Source organism: Mercenaria mercenaria, unplaced genomic scaffold, assembly GCF_021730395.1.
Source record: "Mercenaria mercenaria strain notata unplaced genomic scaffold, MADL_Memer_1 contig_170, whole genome shotgun sequence".
Taxonomy (NCBI): Eukaryota; Metazoa; Mollusca; class Bivalvia; order Venerida; family Veneridae; genus Mercenaria; species Mercenaria mercenaria.
The window spans coordinates 45,636-66,317 of NW_026459699.1; the positions used below are offsets into that span (position 1 = coordinate 45,636).

At 33.9% G+C, this 20,682-nt stretch overlaps 1 protein-coding gene across 1 annotated transcript; it reads right to left on the bottom strand.

Moving 5' to 3' along the window:
- Positions 1–1,751: 1,751 nt before the first annotated feature.
- LOC128551787 (uncharacterized) lies at positions 1,752–19,991 on the bottom strand. The gene is made up of 5 exons (XM_053532703.1): positions 19,789–19,991; positions 15,955–16,017; positions 15,369–15,431; positions 2,371–2,586; positions 1,752–1,777 (listed from the first exon to the last, which is right to left on the bottom strand). Exons 1-5 carry the CDS (start codon positions 19,934–19,936, stop codon positions 1,752–1,754), a joined length of 516 nt encoding a protein of 171 aa, XP_053388678.1. The 5' UTR covers positions 19,937–19,991.
- Positions 19,992–20,682: the final 691 nt, after the last annotated feature.

Below are 20,682 nucleotides of genomic sequence, written 5' to 3' on the forward strand. Positions count from 1 at the left end.
AAAACAAAATACGTAATATATTTAAGATTGAATCAGAGAGAGATAGAGATATGATGCTAGGTATACCGTGCCAAGAACAACATGTATATTAGTAAGTTAGTAACCATTGGTGAAAACCCCAATGGGGAGCCTTTTTATAAGGAAACAGAAATGATGAGTTAGTTTAACATTTTTTCAAACAGGTAGATTAAACAAGCGTCACAGGGAAAAGTAACTAAGAGAAAGTTGAGAGAAATCGGCCTTGTTTCCTATGTTCAAGAAAGACTCTTAAATCTACTTAGTCCACGAGTTCCCTAATATATTTAATGATAATTATACCAACTTTTAATAAATTGTGAAAATATTACTGACAATTTTCTGTAAGAGGTTTTACTTCAAATTTGAGAGCAAACAAATATATTTTGTACTGCAACATACACACTATCGTTAATAAATAATAAGTGATTCTAGTACATTTAAACGAGTAAAAGAAGTTTTCGCAAATACCTTGTCCCTAAAATAGCAGTATAAACACACACATTCTTCTAAATAAGTTATCAAACAAATAATTGTTCTATGCAATGTAACTATCCGACAGAGTGATTGAAATCACGTGGTTGTATTTGCAGATGAATGAATGGATAAAGTTTCAGGTATGACGAATTTAGAAAAGTACGAAAAAGTAGCTGATAGACTAGCAACAAATAAATACAAGAAATGAATTGAACAAATTCATTTTAGTTCTAACAGAACGATTTAAATATCAAGCTTAACTTTTTTTACTATTTAAATTACAATGAAGTAAAATAGAAATAATGGAAACCCGCAAGACTTCCAGGTTCATACAGTAACGCGACGCATTAAATTCGAAATTTATTGCGTTTACGTAGTTAAGGGAGCAGGGGATAGTTAGTTTGAACATTTTGAAAGTGTGCGCTGATACCAATAAAAGGTATTTTCAGCTTGACAATTTAGTTCTTTCTTCAATGTAAACGACTTTTTATCCCGATTTTAGCTAGAGGGTGCTTTATTTTAGGCAAAAATGGCACAATTTGTACACCTTATGAAATCTGTATTTGATTGACCTGAGGTGTATGTATATTTAAATAGCAGGAGGCTAGACGTAAACCAATGAGCTGAAAATGCCTCGTTACCGTTTATATTTTTAAGCTAGATGAAAGGAGGACCGTGTCAGTTTTGACTGACTTTTGACACTCATGGTAGTTGTTTTAGATCCGACCGTCATCAGCAAGCCGGAAGAATCGATTTACGATTTCTTTTTTAAACAAGAATCATTAATTCTAATAAACTTAAGACCAAAACACACTTGAATATAAACTACTCCGTTTATTCGGAAAAGATCTCATAAGTTCTTTAGCACCTCTTAATATCAAAGTGTCAAAAATAAATTCTCCATCCACATTTTTGCATTCAGTCTGACCATAGCAAACGTTTCTAAAACTATATTTTATAAATTTTATATTAATACAGGTATTGGTTTTATTGATATACTAGTTATTTTTCGTGATAGAAATGTCATCAATGCTGTCCCTAAATAATTCAGAAACACTTAACTTCCAATTATCTGTTATAATTATAAAACGGTTATGGTATATATCAAATATCTTCAAACAATCTTGGCGATAGATTCCATCAGGAACAATGTGTATAGAGTGCTTAATACAAGAATTATTTATCTTGATTTCAAACAAATATTGTATGAGATAAACAAGTTATGGACACATGTTTATGTAAATAATTACATGTACTTATCATGAGTGTCCTCTTCCTAAAACACCTGTTATAGTATAGTGCAGTGTATTTAACAAAAGTATTAAATAAACGAAAATACTGCCTTAAATTTTTCGAAAGTAGATGTTTCCCACCGCGAATATGAATAATTTTAACGTAAATAATGTTTTAATATTCTAAACAGACCTTGCCAAAGAAGGGAATTGCAGCAAAAAAATAAAAAAATAAAAGAATAATGAAATAAAAAACTAAAAACAACTAAAAAACCCCCCAAAAGATCCAACTTTAACGACGAAGCCGTTATGATGTTTTATTTGTCGTAAGTATACTATATATCAAAATAGGAGGACGGAGATACATATTGTAAGGTAACACCAAAATGTACAACAACGCCACCAGTGAAAAAATACTTCTTTGATCATATAACTTGCGAAAAAATAAGCATTTTTTCTTCTTGAAAATATATTCAGTTCGAGCTGTTAATTAATAAATATCAAAAGCTTAAATGGAATACCTTGCAGCTATCTTTTAAACGTATCTAGTTTTTCACCAGAATTTAGTTCGGTTCATTAAACTTTTATATAATGATGATTATGATACTATTTACTGCCTTTTCTTATAAAACAAAAACTTACTTACCTAGAATTAAACTCTTAGGTTTCCTTCTCGAGATCTTAGGTTCAATCCTCTCATAGATGGTCGCTACGTTTTCCTCTGTAGTTGTGTCTGGTGGAAAGGATGGAGGACTCAATGATAGGCTTTTTCTAAAGCCCATCAGGACTGAGTTATATTGGTATCTGTTTTCTTGCCTGTCTCGTCCGGTCCTACCGGGTGTTTCTCTTCGAACTGATTCTTCTGCAAATGCATTGAGTATATGCCTTTATGTTTCTTGAGATTTGCTTTTATTATAATAATATGAATTTTAAGAACATTTTTTTTTGTGTTTTCCATTCCACACCTTTATTATTATTGCGTGTGTAAAATATTCATCTGGCATTATTTTTACACTGTCCTGTGATATTCGGTTATTTTAGTAAAGAAACAGGTTGCTCAGCAAACACGATGTTAAGGTTTAAACTCCCTTGTGGTGTTTAGCTACTGCCAGTTCGAGGGCGACGCCTAACTGTTTCATTTGTATTTTTTTGTGTGTAAATTGTTGTCAGTGTATATGCTGTTTGATATGAATTTAGAAGACTGCATTCTTAGAACTTGGCTTTTTTCTGCTATTTTTGTCATTACTTATTTTTATTGCTCCCTTACTGTATCATTAATTGTACAAAATGGCACATGTAATACAAACGAACAAGAACAACAAAAAAAAAAAAAAAAAAAAAAAAACAAGAAAAAACTGCGCGTACAACTGATTTACTGAACTTATAATTTGATAGATAGATTGTAAGCACAGTCTTAATATTTACAATAATTGAAACAAGTAAAAAAATCTTTTAATATGTACATCAAGCACAAATTAATCGAAAATACAGTAAATAAAGACATATACAATGATTATTGGATACAAGATGGAACTCCGTGAATATAACTATATAAATTTATTACTAAATTGTATTTGATACTGCATATACAAAACTTACTTTATAAGCGAAAGACGAACTAAAACTTTAAACATTTGGAACATTTTATATTACGATATTTTAGTTTTAATCAACTATCACGAAAATAGAAATATTAGTCTGTTTACTTTGAAAGCTCTTTTAAAGAATATGTGATCGTGTATTCAAGTTATTATAATTATGAACAAGATGTTATTGCTCACATGTATTCATATATTGTCTCATACTCAACTGTCATGTATGCTATTATCATTGTTAAGTTAAAATGAAGAAATAAACGGGTTGGTCCACGTTTGTGAAACAATTCCAAAAAGAAAAAATGTTGTATGTCTGTCTAACCGTAGGTAGTAGATTATGAAGAATCATAGTAAAGAGATGTAAAAAAATCAAATCTGTGGAAAGATCATTTAGAAGCATAGAACGCAAGTGAGAGAAAATTAAATGTGCAACACCACGCAACTCACGCCCTCTAGCAACGGCTCTAGCGGAAATTTGTTACAGTTACTTTGAATGATATCCATGACCCCAAAGTCGTAAATCATCCTAAGTTCTAAAAACCTTAAAAATCAGCTAAATGTACATGTAAGCGAAGATAACGATGTTAATAATACTACATAATACTGTAAGCATAAAATTATAACACTCTGTGATCCCAGAAACAGCAGATCAAACTAAACTTACGGCTCACGATATTTTCTACAAGTTTTTGGTCGTCCTCGTCCAATGTTGTATCAGATAACTGCGATGTTTGCCAATGTCGGTTTTAATTAATAAATTTTCATGGAATCATATCTTATATGGGAACGATCATACAAAATAGGATGGTTTAAAATAAACATTGAAACTGACCTAAGAAAGTTATATTATGACTTTTCCTAACAGTAAACCGAAACATAAATTGTAGCGTGCTTGAGAGGAAATGGTATCGACACCAGCAGGTGGCTACAATCCCCCTTTTTGAAAGGTCTTTCTATCCGCTTCCTCTCTCTATATATATATCAGCAGCATATTGTCAACGGTAAACTGTGCGTTTAGGGTTCATAAAGGCCATTTATTGTAAAAACTTAAAAATTACAAGATACTTCCTCACGAAATTTGGTAATTATTAAAAAAGACATCGACGAATACATGCACATCATTTTATTTTATTGCTGTTGCAAAATGTGAAAATAGTAAAAAGGAATCGAAAAAAAGAACTTCTGATTCCGCATTGTTTTATTTACACCGTTTATCCTTCCGTTCGTACATTTGTATCTGTCCACTTTTCACTACTAATAAATTGTGGATTCTATCATAATTTAAGTAGAAGAAGAATATTTTTTCCTTATAAAAAGCTATATTTTCAATCGTATCACAAATATTTGATATATCCTCCAATCCAAGATATTGAACTTCACAAAGTGTTTATTATCTTGAGTTTCCTTGTGCGTAACACCATGTTTGATTTATTTCATAACCGCCTTTACAAACAAAGCCATGACAAGCAAAAACTTCTTATCTATTGAGACTGACAGTTTCAAAAGTGTTGTTCGACCTTCTTGAGTTGTCACGTATAAAATATACGCAGTGGTGACAATATGCCTACTGGTAAAACATCATACGAAACGTATATGCTATCCAATCTGTAAGGTTTATGAAACGTAAGATTTCAAAGTTGGTGCGACGCACGTAATGGTTTCCGTATGTTTATAAGAGGTGAGAAGGAAATTTTTTTTTGAATTGAAATAGAAAATGTAGCAACTCCAAAAGTCACTCAGCACGACAGAAATGAAAATGCTACATGCTCGGTTTGTTCGAGCCTGTTTCTGGAAGCGCATATCACCGTTAACGCCCTCTAGACCTCTGCTGAGCAGAACTCAACATTTCACATGCTACAAGGACAAAAACAATTTAGAGACGTCCACAGACGTGTTTATATGGCGGTGCATATATAACCTTCAGTGATACACTTGTGTACGAGGGTTGTCCCAGAAAACCGCGAACTTTTCTTATCATTTTAAAAATAAGCGACGCATCAAATAATTATTTTAACTGATGATATTTCAATGTATACACGACATGACTACAGAGTTTACAATTAAATACCTCTCATATTATTTGAGTGTTCTTTAGATAATGGACGACAGTCAGTGCTATTCGGCGCACGCTCAGTTTTTCTCCTAAAAAAGCGGCTTCCATTTAAACGCATGCAACTTACCCGATATACATCTCATAGGTTTCATGGACCAGACTGGTCATATCACATTATCAAAGAGATACGTGCAGAGAATGCTGTATAGCTAATATTTGGATATTGTTTCTTTAAACTTAAGTAACACAATAAAGGCTACGGGAAATTTGAAACAAACAATAAATGGACCATCCTTTGAACTAACGAATATTACAGTAATGAATCATATCAAAGTGCACTATTCAAATGATCAATACAATATTGTGATATTCAGGATTCAAATGGACATTTACGATAAAAGTTACACACTTGATAACAAGGTGTTCGTATTAATACAACTCAAAAGGTAAGTACGGACGTCATACGCACTTGCTTCATAGATATCATTCACTCGGATCTTAAACGCTTCGAGCTCTTGTACGTGTTTTATTTAAATAATTTAAACCATTCTGTTTGAAACACCATAGCCGACCGTACAGTAGATCTGGCAATGAATTTTTTGAAAGTTAGTGAGCTCTGCATTACGCACCATTTTTGAGATTACCTCTGCACAATGAGGTTTTCTGCACCGATACAGATTACACTCCAACATTACGCCATTTGAACGTATTTATTCAACGTCTGTTAGTTACGTTCAGAGAGGTTTATATCATGAGTGAATAGGACTGTTTGCATGTTCAAATGATTGCTTCTACACCACACTCAAACATGATCGCGAGTACAAATTCTTATTGATATATTTTTTTTGAAGATCGTCTTATGAATTCGAGCAATACCTTCTTATAACAAGAACATATATCGCCATGACGTAAAAAGACCTCGTATCTAGATCATTTTCTTATTTAATTGAAGTCTGTTCGGATTTGCAACTTTCGTTTCATCGACACTTTAAATTACTTATAGTAGGTACATGTATATTGATTGCTGTGTGGATGCTTAAGTTTAGTTTATACATAATTTATTTTAGGTCGATTGTGAAGGAAGTTCTACAACTTATATTAATCACTCTCGACACCTCATTCCTGATGGAATCCATCGCCACGAGGGTATGAGAGATGAGGCCAGTTTCTGCCCTTTTAATGCTGAGCGCCAAGCAAGGGAGCCACTGGTTCCATTTTTCACGTCTTTGGTATGACGCGGCCGGGAATCGAACCCACGACCTCTCGCACTCGAAGCGGACGCTCTACCACTAGGCTATCGAGGCGGTATCGATGCTTTAGTTTGTAGTGTTGTCTGAATATCATGATACAGTAGATCACCTCTAAACTGGATGTCCTTGGGACCAAGCTTTTTGTCCGATTTAGTGGGGTATCTGGTTAAGAGGAGTTAAGCATATTGTCAAAAGTGCAACTATTCTATCGAAATTAAAAACTGTAATATTTCATCATTACGTTTCTTTATGGTATTTATTTTTATATCACTTTATTTCTAACTTAATACATTTGTAAAAAATGAAGCGTAATTTGTAAATTATGACCTTAATATTTTTTTTTGTTTCGTTATACAGACATTACGGACAATCATTAACGTATAGTTCAAGATCTAAATGGCCTGCGATCAATTAAGACCAGAGACATGATTCATAAATAGGATTTCACTTATACATACAATGTATCATGACTAAAAATTTCTTCAATTTCCCGGAACGAGAAATCATTAATGTTGAAATAGAAAAGACATGATTTAAATCTTCATGAATTTACGACTATTTGAAAAATTCCTTAAACGTAAACTCTTGAAATATGAAAAAAATTTGGAAGTGCGAAATTTTAAGTTCATTATTTTATACCTCACGATTTTATTTTCATAGAATTTTAAATCACCATGAATTACTTAAGTGTGAAATCGAACAATTCACGACTTTATGATATTTTATATTTAATAATTTCACCTTTTTGAAATTTTGAAAAATCGTGAAGCATGAAATCATAGCGTACAATATTTCATACTAAGTCTTCACAATTTCACGTTTTATCAGACTAATGAACTAGTGATGTGCGATATTATGACATTCATGATTCTATACTTTATTCTTCATATACTTCAAATCGTGAAGTCATAAGAGTTGAAAAGTAAAAATTCATGATTTCTTATTTAAATATTTAAGTTGTGAAATTTGAAATCATGAAGAATTGACCACTCTTCATAATAAAGTATTGTACTGCGTACATCTCATGCCCTACTCATACGTATTATATAGCGAAATGGTCGCCCATTTCTCACTTAGTTCAATTGATTGTTTGTATACTGAGGAATTGGTTGTTTATTTTGTGTCACGCAAATGTAACTTTTGCTAAACTTTAATAAAAGCAGTTTTATGTTTTCGTCTTCGTTATATATTACTCCTGTTCAAACTACCCTTAAAACATCCAGTTTGAACGACAACAGACACTGCGAATGGCTGAAGTGGAAAGATGTGTCAAGAATCGTTTTATCAAAACTGTACGCTTAAATATGCAACATATATGTCCATTGTGCGCTTTGGGCTTACATATTTTATTAAAGCAAAACAAAAGTGTTAAAACATTTCAAAGTCAGTCATTTTATATGGAATACTGGTACATTATCGTTTTGACATACATGTACAATCGGCCTTGTTTCATATTTTTTTCTGGTCTGGTGTCAATGCGGTGTCCAAATGCGTTCCTGTATTTGTTTATATTCGCGTATTATCTTTTAGAGTCATTTTCTGTGTAAAGGTAAATGATTTACACATTTACTTACATGCATTGACAAATGCTCATTTGAGAGATACAAAAATCTTAGAAAATATCTCATGTATGTAATAGAAAGCCGATACAATTATTATTACTATTATTATTTTTATAATTATTATACCATATTTATATAGCACTCTTTTCATGCACATGTACACGTTCAAAAGTGCTTTACAGAATAAATTGCAAAAATACAAACAAATACGCATACAAAAATAATGCATTCCACATTAACAAAAATCATGAATGTAAAACGTATAGATTAAACAAGATAAACATACATACATATTTGAAAGTATTTAAGTGACCCTAGGATAAAGTACTGTTCTACGCTGTTTTATGATGAAAAAAAAACAAAACCCATCAATGTATCGGTCAGTTAACAAAATATTGTACAAATATTTTTAGCAGGCTTTTGAAAGTAGCTAGCTTGTCAACTTCCCTGATCTTTACGGGCAGGGATTTCCAAAGCTTTGGAGCAGTGCACGAAAAGCTGCGATTGCCATACATCATGGTTTTAGTTTTTGGCATAACCAGTGACAGCGTGTCTTGTGATCTTAGGTTTCTGACATGTGGTTCCAATACTCCCGCTTTCATAGCCTTGGGTATTGTTTAATCACCCCTTGGATATGGTGCTTGCTTTTTAATTTTGTCTTTTGACAGTTCCTGTGATACGCAGACTCCATAACCTCAGATCCCCTTCCTTAATTCCAGTTTGTTTAGTTCTGCCCATTGTTTTCTCTTTTGGGGCAAACCCTTTACTTTATCTGGGGACCAAACGCCGCTCTTCATGGAATTACACGCCTCAACACGTGTATCATTGAAGGTTCCATGTTCACCGCCGTTTGAATACATCTGCGGATGTTTCTAAATTGTTTTTGTACTTTTAGTATGTATAAATGTTGAGTTCTGCTCAACCCGGGGCTAGAGGGCGTGGACGGTAGCATGCATTTTAACTACCGTCCATGAACAGGCTCAATCAAACCGAGCCTGCAACATTTTCGTTTTTGTCGTGTTGAGCGACCTGTGAAGTTTCCACTTTTTTCTATTTTATACACTTCTATCATATCCCTAATATAGGCAGGGGACTGATTGTGTAAAACCTTAAAGGTGTAGGTCAGAATCTTATACTGCACTCTGTATTTTACTGGTAACCAATGGAGCTCCTTCTGAACCGGTGTTATATGATTGCGACGGGGCGTCTTAGTGACGACGCGAATTGCCGCGTTCTGGACAATGTCATGTTGCAAATTGTTAAGTGTGCTGTTTGGGATACCATTTAACAAGGCATTACAGTAGTCTAACCGTGAAGTTACCAGGCTGTTGATAAAGGTCTTTGTGGCATCACTGGTAAGATACCGTCTGATGTGACCTATTCTGCGTAGTTGTGCATATCCAGCCCGGCACACAGAGTTGACTTGTTGCTCTATATCTATACTGTTGTCAAATATTGCGCCAAGATTCCTAACACATTTTGTGGACTTTATCACAGAGTCACCGACCTTCACAGAGGCGTTATCAATGTGCTTGGAGTTACTCGTTGATGTGAAAAGCATTACCCCCGTTTTATCAGCATTGAGCTGCAGCATGTTGCAATGCATCCACGAGACAATTTCAGCCAGACAACTCTCAATGCGGCGCAAAGCCTCACTTCTAGCCACAGCATCTATCGGCTTAAAAGATAGGTATAACTGAGAGTCATCGGCGTAGAAATGATGAAGAAGTCCATTACGCCTGCATATGGCACCCACGGGTTTAGTGTACATGATATAGTCTTTGGACCAAGCACTGATCCCTGGGGCACACTGTATTTCATCAACATAGGCGTCGACAACTCACCATCAACGCACACAGTTTGATAGCGGTCACTAAGATATGATGACATCAATGCAAGTGCTTTGTTTGTGACTCGGTGTAACAGTGTTTGGTGGTCAATCGTGTCGAAAACTGCAAATAGATCAAGTAGCACGAGGACTGTGACAGCATTTTGGTCGACAGATGTTAGGATGTGATTCTGTACCTTTATCAAAGCCGACTTAGTTGAATGAAACTTTCTGTAAGCAGACTGCAGTCCCTCATGTAGCTTATTTTGACTCAAATGCCGCTCAAAACGCACATATACTACCTTTTCTAAGATTTTTGAAATGAAAGGGAGGTTAGACACAGGCCAGTAGTTTTTGAGAATGTTTTGTTCCAAACCTGGTTTCTTAAGCAGGGGTCTTATCCTAGCACTTTTAAACTCTTTCGGTACATAACCTAATTCCGTTGATGAATTTATGATGTTTGTTATCAACGGCAAGAGCTCATCGATACATTTCGTCAAAAGCCATGTTGGTAAAGGGTCAAGTTCACAGGATTTGTTCGGAGATTTTTGTATGATTTGTTTTACCTCTTCTTTCGTTGCAGGAGCAACTCAATAAGACAGCTTGCTACTTCCTGGTGTTCTGAACAATGCAAGTCTACTGAATCACAATCAGTTTGGCTATGCGAAATAATGTTATTCCTAATGTTTTCAATTTTTTCGATGAAAAAGTCACTAAACTTCTGCGCAAATTCCTTTGATGATGAGTAAGAGGGACGGGAAGCATCACGGCTGTCTCCTAGTAGACGTTTGGTTATCTTGGCCAAACTTTTGTGGTCAGTGCCACACGACTTCACCTTATCTGAGAAGTAGTCGGTTCGGGCCTGAATAAGGAATTTATTCACGGTAGCACATTGGTCTCTATTAAGTTGAAGGTCGATTGTTAGTTTAGATTTACGCCATTAGCGCTCAAGCTTGCGTTTTAAGGGTTTAGCCCCATTAAGTTCTTCTGTAAACCACGGACAGCTAGGTCGAAGAACGATAGTTTTTGTGCGTGAGGGAGCATGTTTATCTATCAGTAACGATAATCCTTTTGAATATGCATTTACTAGCTGATCCACGTCTGTGCCCTCTGGAAACGTATTTAGTGCAAGGGACGCTGATATGTCTTGTTTGAAAGAGCTTACGTCAATAGAGCATAATTGGAGAGTTTGAGATTTCAACCTTTGCCTTTCCTTTCAACGTCTCTTGCGAAGATAACGTATGAAGTTGAAGTTCGATTAAGATTCCTTGAGATTTCAAATTTTAGAATAAACCTTACTTCTTTTAATCCGCCTATTCAATTCATTCGTAATTATGATCGATTTTTTTTCGTGCATTTTGATATCAATTGTCCAAATGGGCACGGTTTTTGCAAGAGTTTTTAAAAATGAAAATTAAATAAAAAGCATTTCAATTAATATGATTATCGCATGGATATTAGTGCGATTACGATAAAAAAAGCAAAACAATGTGAACAATGTAAAAACTCATTGGTGTTGCTCCAAACATTTAGAATTTATATAAAATGATGTCAGTATACAATGTACTACTGTAAATCATACATTAGAGCAAATAAAATTGATAATCATATCAACGTATTTTATTGTTAATGGTGTTCTTGAAAGATAATGCAGTAAATATTTTTCAAACAAAAACATGAAACACCAACTATTTCAAATGCATTTGTCTTTCAAGTACTTTCAAACTAAGTTAAATATATGCGATAAAGCAAACACAAAAGGCATGGCCATAAAATATAAAGGACAGATTCATCCGTCATGCTGTTGACTAGTATTTCATAGTTTTTCTTAAAGTTTTTTATTTTCACTTTGAATTAGTAATTTGTTCATCGAATTCCTTAAAAGACGCGTTTTACTTGTAGACACTCATAAACAATGTACCTGAGGAAAGTTTAACCTTTTATAAGATATGTTGATAACATGAGTCAATATACACAAGTTATAAATACATGTAACAAGCGCACTGAAACAAAATGTATGATACTCTCGTGATACCATACGTTTTGGCATCATGACACTCTGTATGACTTTGTAAAATGCCAAACTCTCAGACGGCACAATATAAGTAACCATGTGTCTAGCGAAACAGTCAAGAAATGTTAGGTGGAGACGGAAATTGTCGCACAAAGTTACATGTGGGTATATACATGTATTTGTTTGAACATACTATTTTATAAGTAAAGCAGGTAAAGATCCAGGAATTTCGGTTAGGGGAACACCAATTTTAAAGTAGAGGGGTGGGGGGGGGGGGGGGGGGTGGGGGGGTCACCCATTTCAGGGGTGGGGGGGGTTGGGTGGGGTTTCACGGAGTTTCAAGACCGATTTTCTTTGTAAAATGTAAGAATCAAAGGGGAGATTGACCCACAATGCCCCTCTGCCAGTCTCTGTTTCCGTGCATGTAAAGAATGGAGTTATCCCATACGGCTAACAGGAAACTACTCGCATCATTATGTCTTAGATCTGAAATTGTCTGATTCTTCAGAAGAATTTTCCGTCTTACTAGTACCATTTTATATTTATAATTAAAACGCAGCTATCGTATAAAGTGTCAGACAGAAACGGATTGTTTTTATCTTGAACTGAAAATAAAATGTTCCACAAAATGATAATCGTGCGTAATTATTTATTTTTCAAGTACAATGACTGTCCTGCCATGTGCCTCCATACAGTTTTCAGTCTTTGGTGCCGAGTATTGGGACAGAGTAGATGAAAAAAGACTGAAGTTTTGACTTTCGTGATATCACATCTTCGGACGTTAAAAACTTCACTTCATACGACAAAAAGGCCCATCTAGTATAATCAATACCGCCTGAGGACACAAATATGCCGTAGAGGTTAAAGTTTGAACTAAATATCAATGCTTCTCAAAATCAGTTGACAACTTCATACTGCCAGGTTCAATTCAATGTATTTAGTTAAAATTATTAGCCATACAAAACTTCATTATTCTTATGCTCATTGAAAGTGTTTCGCATCAAATTTAGTCAAATTATACGTATGGATAATTGAATAACTTCATAAGCAGAAATCCTTAAACAAAGCTTTTTATTCCACATAGTAATAAAGAGAAGTCTTAGGCTTACTTGATATTACAAGGAAAACTTTAGTAGCAACGTCTGATTTAAATAAAACACACGCATATCGGTGACGTTTTACCCAAAATATATATGAGAGACGTTGAAGGGGAAGGCGAAGGTTCAAATCTCAAATTCTCTATTTCCGAAAAGAAACTGACTTCCGTATCGGAGCTGGTTTTGTGGCACATTCGTTGGAGTGAATTGCATAGTGATCCTGTGACATATTACACATATCAATATATAAAACAAAATTTAATCAGTTAAAGGTCTATATTATTTTAAGATATAACGGATAGTTTTAGCAAAACAAATACTGGATGAATGGCAATGTAACCACGTTTTGCTATTGATTTTTTTTTTGCCTTCTATGAATATCAGAATTTTATTTCAGAACTTGAAATTCAAAATTTGTTCTTTTTTCAAAGTAGACCAAAGATGATTTTTTTTTTGGTTTTTGCTCAAAATATTTTTGTTATACTTCTCTTATTCAAAACTAACAAAGGGCGATAAAGGCATACAGTCTGTGTTGAGTACTTTGCCTGAGAACACATGAAATAGGTCTTTTTGATGAAATTTTCAAAAAGAATTACAGTTCCTTATTTTGAGCAAAGTAATATACTGGATGTTGATCAGGACTAATTATTGGGGATATAGAGGGCATGCTCCTAAATTGCAGAACAGCTCTGGTGCATTTAGATGTTTATTTGGAACTTTTTTCTATAATAATTAAACCTGTGAACATCATTAGTATGCCCTAGTCGCTGGACCTGTGTGACATTTCTGATTTAAATGCAAGCAAAAATGCCTGATATAAAGAGCACCTATATATTTGAATAATAATTCCTTTTAGGTTAAACGAAGGCGATAACTGTCTTGACCTTATACAAGGTAAAAGCAGCCTGCCAGGTAGAGAAAGGGAGAAGAAGCAAAATTTCTTGTACACTTAGAAAACAGTGTGTCAATGTTCTACTCTCCTGTACTTTAGGTTAATATAATACTATTGATACCAGATATGCGAGCGTAATGGGCAGAAAATTTCTCTTGAAATGCGCTGAGACATGAGGTAATGTATGCTTGCAGTTTTTAGGAACTATGGTGCCTTAGGTGCACCCCTTATTTAGATAGTGTATACACTGTATCATATATAATGTGTTTGTACAAGGATGAGGGAAACTATTCGAGGGGACCTCATCCTGCAATATTTTGCTATTTTAAACACTATATATTGCACTTTGCTGAGTTTGAAGAGAAGGTCATTTCTGTCATTTACTGAAGTTTTGCAGTTGTTTTACTTTTCTTATCTGAAGAAGTCCTTTAAATGAAATTTTTATTATAAAGAGTTAAAAATTATAAATATTTTATTTACACTTTCCGGTCTATGTGTTTGAGAGCTGTTCTCAATAAAATGATTATCTTACTTTGAAATATTATTAAGGGGTACGTGGTCCTCTCCCATAAAATTTTGCTATTTGTGCATGCCTAATCCTGAATCCTAAGGGGATTTCAACACTGACAATAATGGTTGTCGATTGCTTTAGATTCAACTTTTAAGTTATATAGCTTCTACAAGCCTTTAATAAAAAATGAATACTTCAGAAGCCAAATGGTGAATTCTTGTGAGCTTTCAGGATAAAATTATCAGTGTGGTCTTACAAATAAGAGTATACAGTATTTATTACTGTTCATATACTGAAATTTTCATTATAATGAATTATATGGCAGTAAAAATTACACCACACAGATTTTGTACTTTCAAATTAATTTCGCAGTAATTTTCAGCAGTGTTCAATTTTAAGATGTTGAGAGAAATGCTGCTCTTCCTTATTAATGAAGAAAACACTTATGTTATGATATCTATACTAACCTTATTATGTGATTATAAAATATTAACTTTTAAAGCAATTTCAAACCAAAGAATATGGCTTTCAGAGCAACGCAAATATTTTATTTTAAAAATCTGAGTTGGAGTTTTTTTTTTGTAAAAAGATCACACCCCACCGAATATCAAATGGTCCTGCCCTAAAATGTTAAATTATAGACCTTAGCATATATTTTTGACATAAATGGAATTCGAAGTCTGGTTATTGTCATGATTACAATACACTTCAAAATGAAATATATATTAAACTTCTAAATAAATGTTTAGCTCTAAGAATTCCCTAGATTACACTTGTAAATTCTTGGCTGCTTCTTAACAAGCATTAAATATGGAAAACCCATGCGCTTTTGAATGACTTACCAATGTTCGCGCTTGGCTGGTATATGCCCAAAGGGATATCTGGTGGTACGTTTTCGTCCAACTCTGCAAAAATCAGAACAAAGAAAATACACGTTAGCTTAATCTGGAAGACTGATACTAATTCAGTTGGTTGATCTAGAAACAGGCTCAATCATCCCATCCGAGCATACATCATTTTCAGTTTTTATAGCAAACTTTGGAGTTTCCACATTTTACTTTAATTTTCTTTCTTGTCTAGTGCTAGTGTGGTGCTTTATTGTGTACCTTTATTTGTTTGCTTTATACGTGTTTGCTGTTTGGTTTACTGTTGTGTCAATATTACACATTTAATATACAAATTGAAATAATGCTCATTTCAGGGTACTATATACTTAACATTGAAATAAGAGAAATGTATTAAACGTCTGAATGCATGCATGACAAAAGGTTTTGTACGCATTGATTACAATAGTAAAAGTTTTGACTGGTTCTTCAGCGTTAATGATTGTACAATTTCTGCTTTCAACATTTGAACTGTTATTTATCTATTTAAAAAAAGAAAAACAGCATTAACTATAAACGATCCCTTGGCTTTCAGTTGACTTACCAATGTCTGGGCTTGCGTTGTATACACGCCCAGGAATATCGGGAGATACTGTTTGATCTCTGTCTGTAACGATCAGAACAAACAGAACACAAGTTAGATTTATAGGAAAGACTGATACGTATTTAGTTGGTTGATAAATTAAGACGTTTTTGTTGATTACATAATACTAATGAAACTGTGATCAGCTTAATACAAATAACACGTACACCAGGTTTTGGCATATGATCAGTAAAAAGCCATCGATTCATTAGTAGAAGTGCGACTCCCTCGTTCAGGTTTTCAAGAAAATTCGCTCTCATCAGTAGAGATTTACGTTTATCATTTTGACTTGCTATCACTGAATAGGGGTGTTCAGCAGGAGAGAATTTAAGGTGCAAACGATTTAATCTAAGTGATTCATACAATAGATTTTATAGTTTAAAAACTAAAGGCTATGTCAAATATAAGAAAAACAGAATACACATATATTTCAGAATGATGTTTCGTTTATTTTTTGGGCGGGGGGGGGGGGGGGAAAGGTTAAACGCCGTTTTTAACAGTATTTCAGTCATGTAACGGCGGGCAATTGACCTTTGACCTAACCAGTGTTTTCCTGGATTATGCACCAATACAAATCTGTTCTCCGCAAGCAACTGCCAACTTCCCCACATGTATCAGAGGTGGAGGACTAATGGTATGTCGTTTATCAAATAGTCACGGAGAACATACGCCCCGCCCGAGGACCGAGCTCACGACCCCGAGATCCGTAGACCAACGCTCTACCTACTGAGCTAAGCATGTGGGTTATTTCAGAATGATTTCAGAATGAATAAGAAAGAGGTAGGTAGAAGATGCTGAGTATATCGTGGCAAGAACACTGTGTACTAGTATATGAACAATTATTGGTACAAACATAAAGGTGAGCCTTCTTATAAGGAACAAAACTGTGAATTAGTTTAACACTTTTAAAAAAGTATGAAACATAAAATGTTTTTATTTTATCAAACAGATTAAACAAACGTTAAAGGAAAAATCACTTTAAGAAAGTTCATTATTTTCCTAATAAATTAAAAATTAAAAATGATAAAATTGAAAGTCTTTCAAAAGTTATAACAACTTTTACTACTTTGTGAAAATGTTGACAGTAATGGGCTTTAAGTGCCGTGTGGCGGCTGTAAAAAGTCCCCGTACTTGGCTTCAGTTTTGTTATATTTTCTTGCCCTTTGGGATCATGGAGGCCATTCAACGTATGTGTAATAGAGTTCCGCTTAAGCCGGTGCTAGGGGCGTGAGAGATGTTGCACATTTCATTACCTCTCATGAACAGACTCAATCAAACCGAGTCAGCTATTATTCTTCTTGGTTGCATATTTTGTCTTCAAAGCATCTTTTTATAGATTTTATTTACTTCAAATACTAGAGCAAACAAATATATTTTGTACTGCAACATACACGCTAACCGGTAATCATTGATAAGTAATAATACATTTAAATAAGTAAAAAATGTTTTCGCAAATACCTTTTCTATAAACTAGCAATATACACAAACACTTTCTTCTCAACAATCAAATATTTCTCCTATGCAATTCTAACCGACAGAACGATTGAAATCACGTGGTTGTATTTGCAGGTGAATGAATAAATAAATTCAGTCTTTCAGTTCAAGATTGGTGAATTTACGAACTACGAAAAAAAGTATTTGATAGACTAGCATAAATAAATGAATTTAAACAAATTTATTTTGGTTCTAAAAGAACGCTTTAAATATCGCACTAAGCTTTGATTACTATTCCAATAACAATATAGTAAAATAGAGATTGTCAAAACCCGCATAACTTCCGCGTCCATAGTCAAATAGTAAGATATGATACAGAAACGTGAATTATAAGATTAAAATTGATTACGTTTAGCTAGATTAGGAGGGGCAGGGGATAGTTAGTTTGAACATTCCGCAAAAGTTTAAGGAAATATCAGAGGTTAGAATTATATTGTATTTTAGCTTGACAATATAGTCGTTTTTACACAGTAAACGACTAATATCTTGGTTTCAGGATATCAAATTATATATAAGACAAAAGTAGACCAAATGTACTCTTATGAAACCTGTCCCGTATTATCTGCATATGAATGACCTAAGGCGTATGCATAAAATGAGGCTAGACGTAAAGCAATGTGGTGTCAAAACCTCATAAACGGTTATACTTTTAAGCTAGACGAAGGAATGCCGTTTCAGTTTTGACTGATTTTTGACTCCCTTGATATTATTTAGACCCAACCGTCAACAATGAGCTAGAAAAATCGATTTACGAATTCCCTTTTTAAACAAAAAGAGTCTTTATTTCTAATAAAGACAAAAAAATGCATTTGAAAAAAAATATTATACACTATTTCTTTAATTCGCAAAAGGTATCTTATGTCCTTTATTTCCGCTTATCAAAGTGTCACAATATGCATTCTCTGTCCACATAAATTCAGTCTGACCATAGCAAACATTTCCTAAACTATTCTGAATGAATAAAGGTATTGATTTAATTAATAAACCAGTTCTCCTAAATGACTCAGAAACTGTAAACTTTCAATTATCTGCTATATAGAGAATAACAGGTTACTGTCTTTTGAGAAAGTATTTCTCAGACGAGGCTAGATATGGTCCTGGAACAATTTTGTCCTACCACTATGTGAAATAAAGTGCAAAAAGAGGGGTGGACCAAATTTTGCTGTTTTGCCGGACTTCTTTTTTTATTTATTTTTTCTTCAAAATGACGCCATCTTGTTTTTCAGAATAATTGCTAAAAGACATATATTTACGCGATTATTTTATAAACGCGCTCTTAACAGGTACGTGAGACCATGTCACTAATGAATAGTGTATGCCTACCATATTAGCAATTATCACTAAAAAATAGTTTTTACAACAGAAATGCTCGTAGAAAACGGAAAATGAATCATGCAAAGCGTTTGTTCAGGATTTAGCTCTCTGCACTTATATCATGGAATAGTGCATCTGGAATGTACTGTTATGGAATAAAATCAACGGTAGATGAAACGGCACTGTCTATTTTTTTTTCTGCCAAGCGGCGTTATGGCGTGTGTATTTAAGAAGTCACTTAATACAGAATTCCTGCAGATACTGATTTTGATACTTGCCATAGTCAGGTTGCGGAAACCACATAAATGATGCCGCCGTGAGAAGGCTGATCCCAATATGTTAACGTCTTGGAAACGTAATATTTGTTGTTTCATTTAGAGGCCCATTACGGGTAACCCGGTTATTTCAATATCCATTTAACTTGATTTCGAACAATTATTGATATAAGGATGTACAGATGTTAGGTAAATAAATACTTACCATGAGCGCCCTCTTCCTGAAACATCTGTTATAGTATGGTGCAGTGTATTTAACAAAAGTATTAAATAAAAGAATCCACAGCCTTGAATTTTACAGCAGCGAATGTTTCCTACCACAAATAAAAATAACCATAAACTGTAATAAAGTTTCTGCATTCTAAAAATACCACGTCATTTGAGGGGAAACGAAACAACAACAAAAAACTCACTGAAATTTCTAATATGGTACAATTATGTACCATTAGCATAAAAAATTATATTGACGGAGATATATATTGCAAGGAAATACCAAAATATGATCAGTTTTGAATAGAAATGGGTCTTCACAGTATATTTTTATTAATGTACCATTAGCATAAAAAATTATATTGACGGAGATATATATTGCAAGGAAATACCAAAATATGGTCAGTTTTGAATACAAATGGGTCTTCACAGTATATTTTTATTAAATATAATGACGATGATGATACTGTTGAAATGTGTAATGAAACAAAACAAAACGTACCATCTAGGTTGAAACTCTTGGATCTCATTTTCGAGATCGTAGGTTTAACCCTCTTATGGAAGGACTCTACGTTTTCCTCTGTAGTTGTGTCTGGGAAAAAAGATGGATGACTCCATGATAGGCTAGTCCGCAAGCCCAATAATGGCATCTGGACTGAGCTATTTTTGTGTCTGTTTTCTTGCCTGTCTCGTCCTGTCCTACGGGGTATTTCCCTTGGCGCTATGTCGTCTGAAAATGCATTGAGTACGTGCCTTTATGGTTCTTTAGATTTACTTTCTATATAAAATTAATTTTATACTATCAAAAATAACACCTAAATATCTCAACTAATAAAAAATGTTTTAGATTTTTGGTGAAGTTCGTCCATTGAAAATCAGTGAATTTAATTAGGCCAGTTTGTGACTCTGTGTTGAAAAAAGTATTCAAGACAATTTAAAACGCAACATGTTGTGTAAATGTCCACTGCATAGTTATTTTATCACGAAAGTTCCAGGTAAAAAGTTTGAACCATTTTTAAAAACGCGGCCATTTTAAATGTGAATTTCTATAAAAGTAAGTCAAAACTGATAACAGTAACACTTGTGAATAAAACTAAGTACATGTAGGTAGACACCCCCCCACCCCCCTTTAACTTAGCCTTCTGATATGTGCGTCAGTAGTTGTCCGTGCTATGTTCGTGGTTTGTTCGTGCTGAGTTTGCAGTTTTATATAAATCAAGGAATTTAAAACAATGATGGGTCCAGATGAAGACACTCTAAAATGTATGTATATTTTTCTCAAAATTTCTATATTGTTATTACAAAACAAATACGTAATTACGAGATAGTCTAACATTATCATAAGAAACTTATCCGTATATTCCTGTCACATAACTACGAGAACTTTACTTGATAA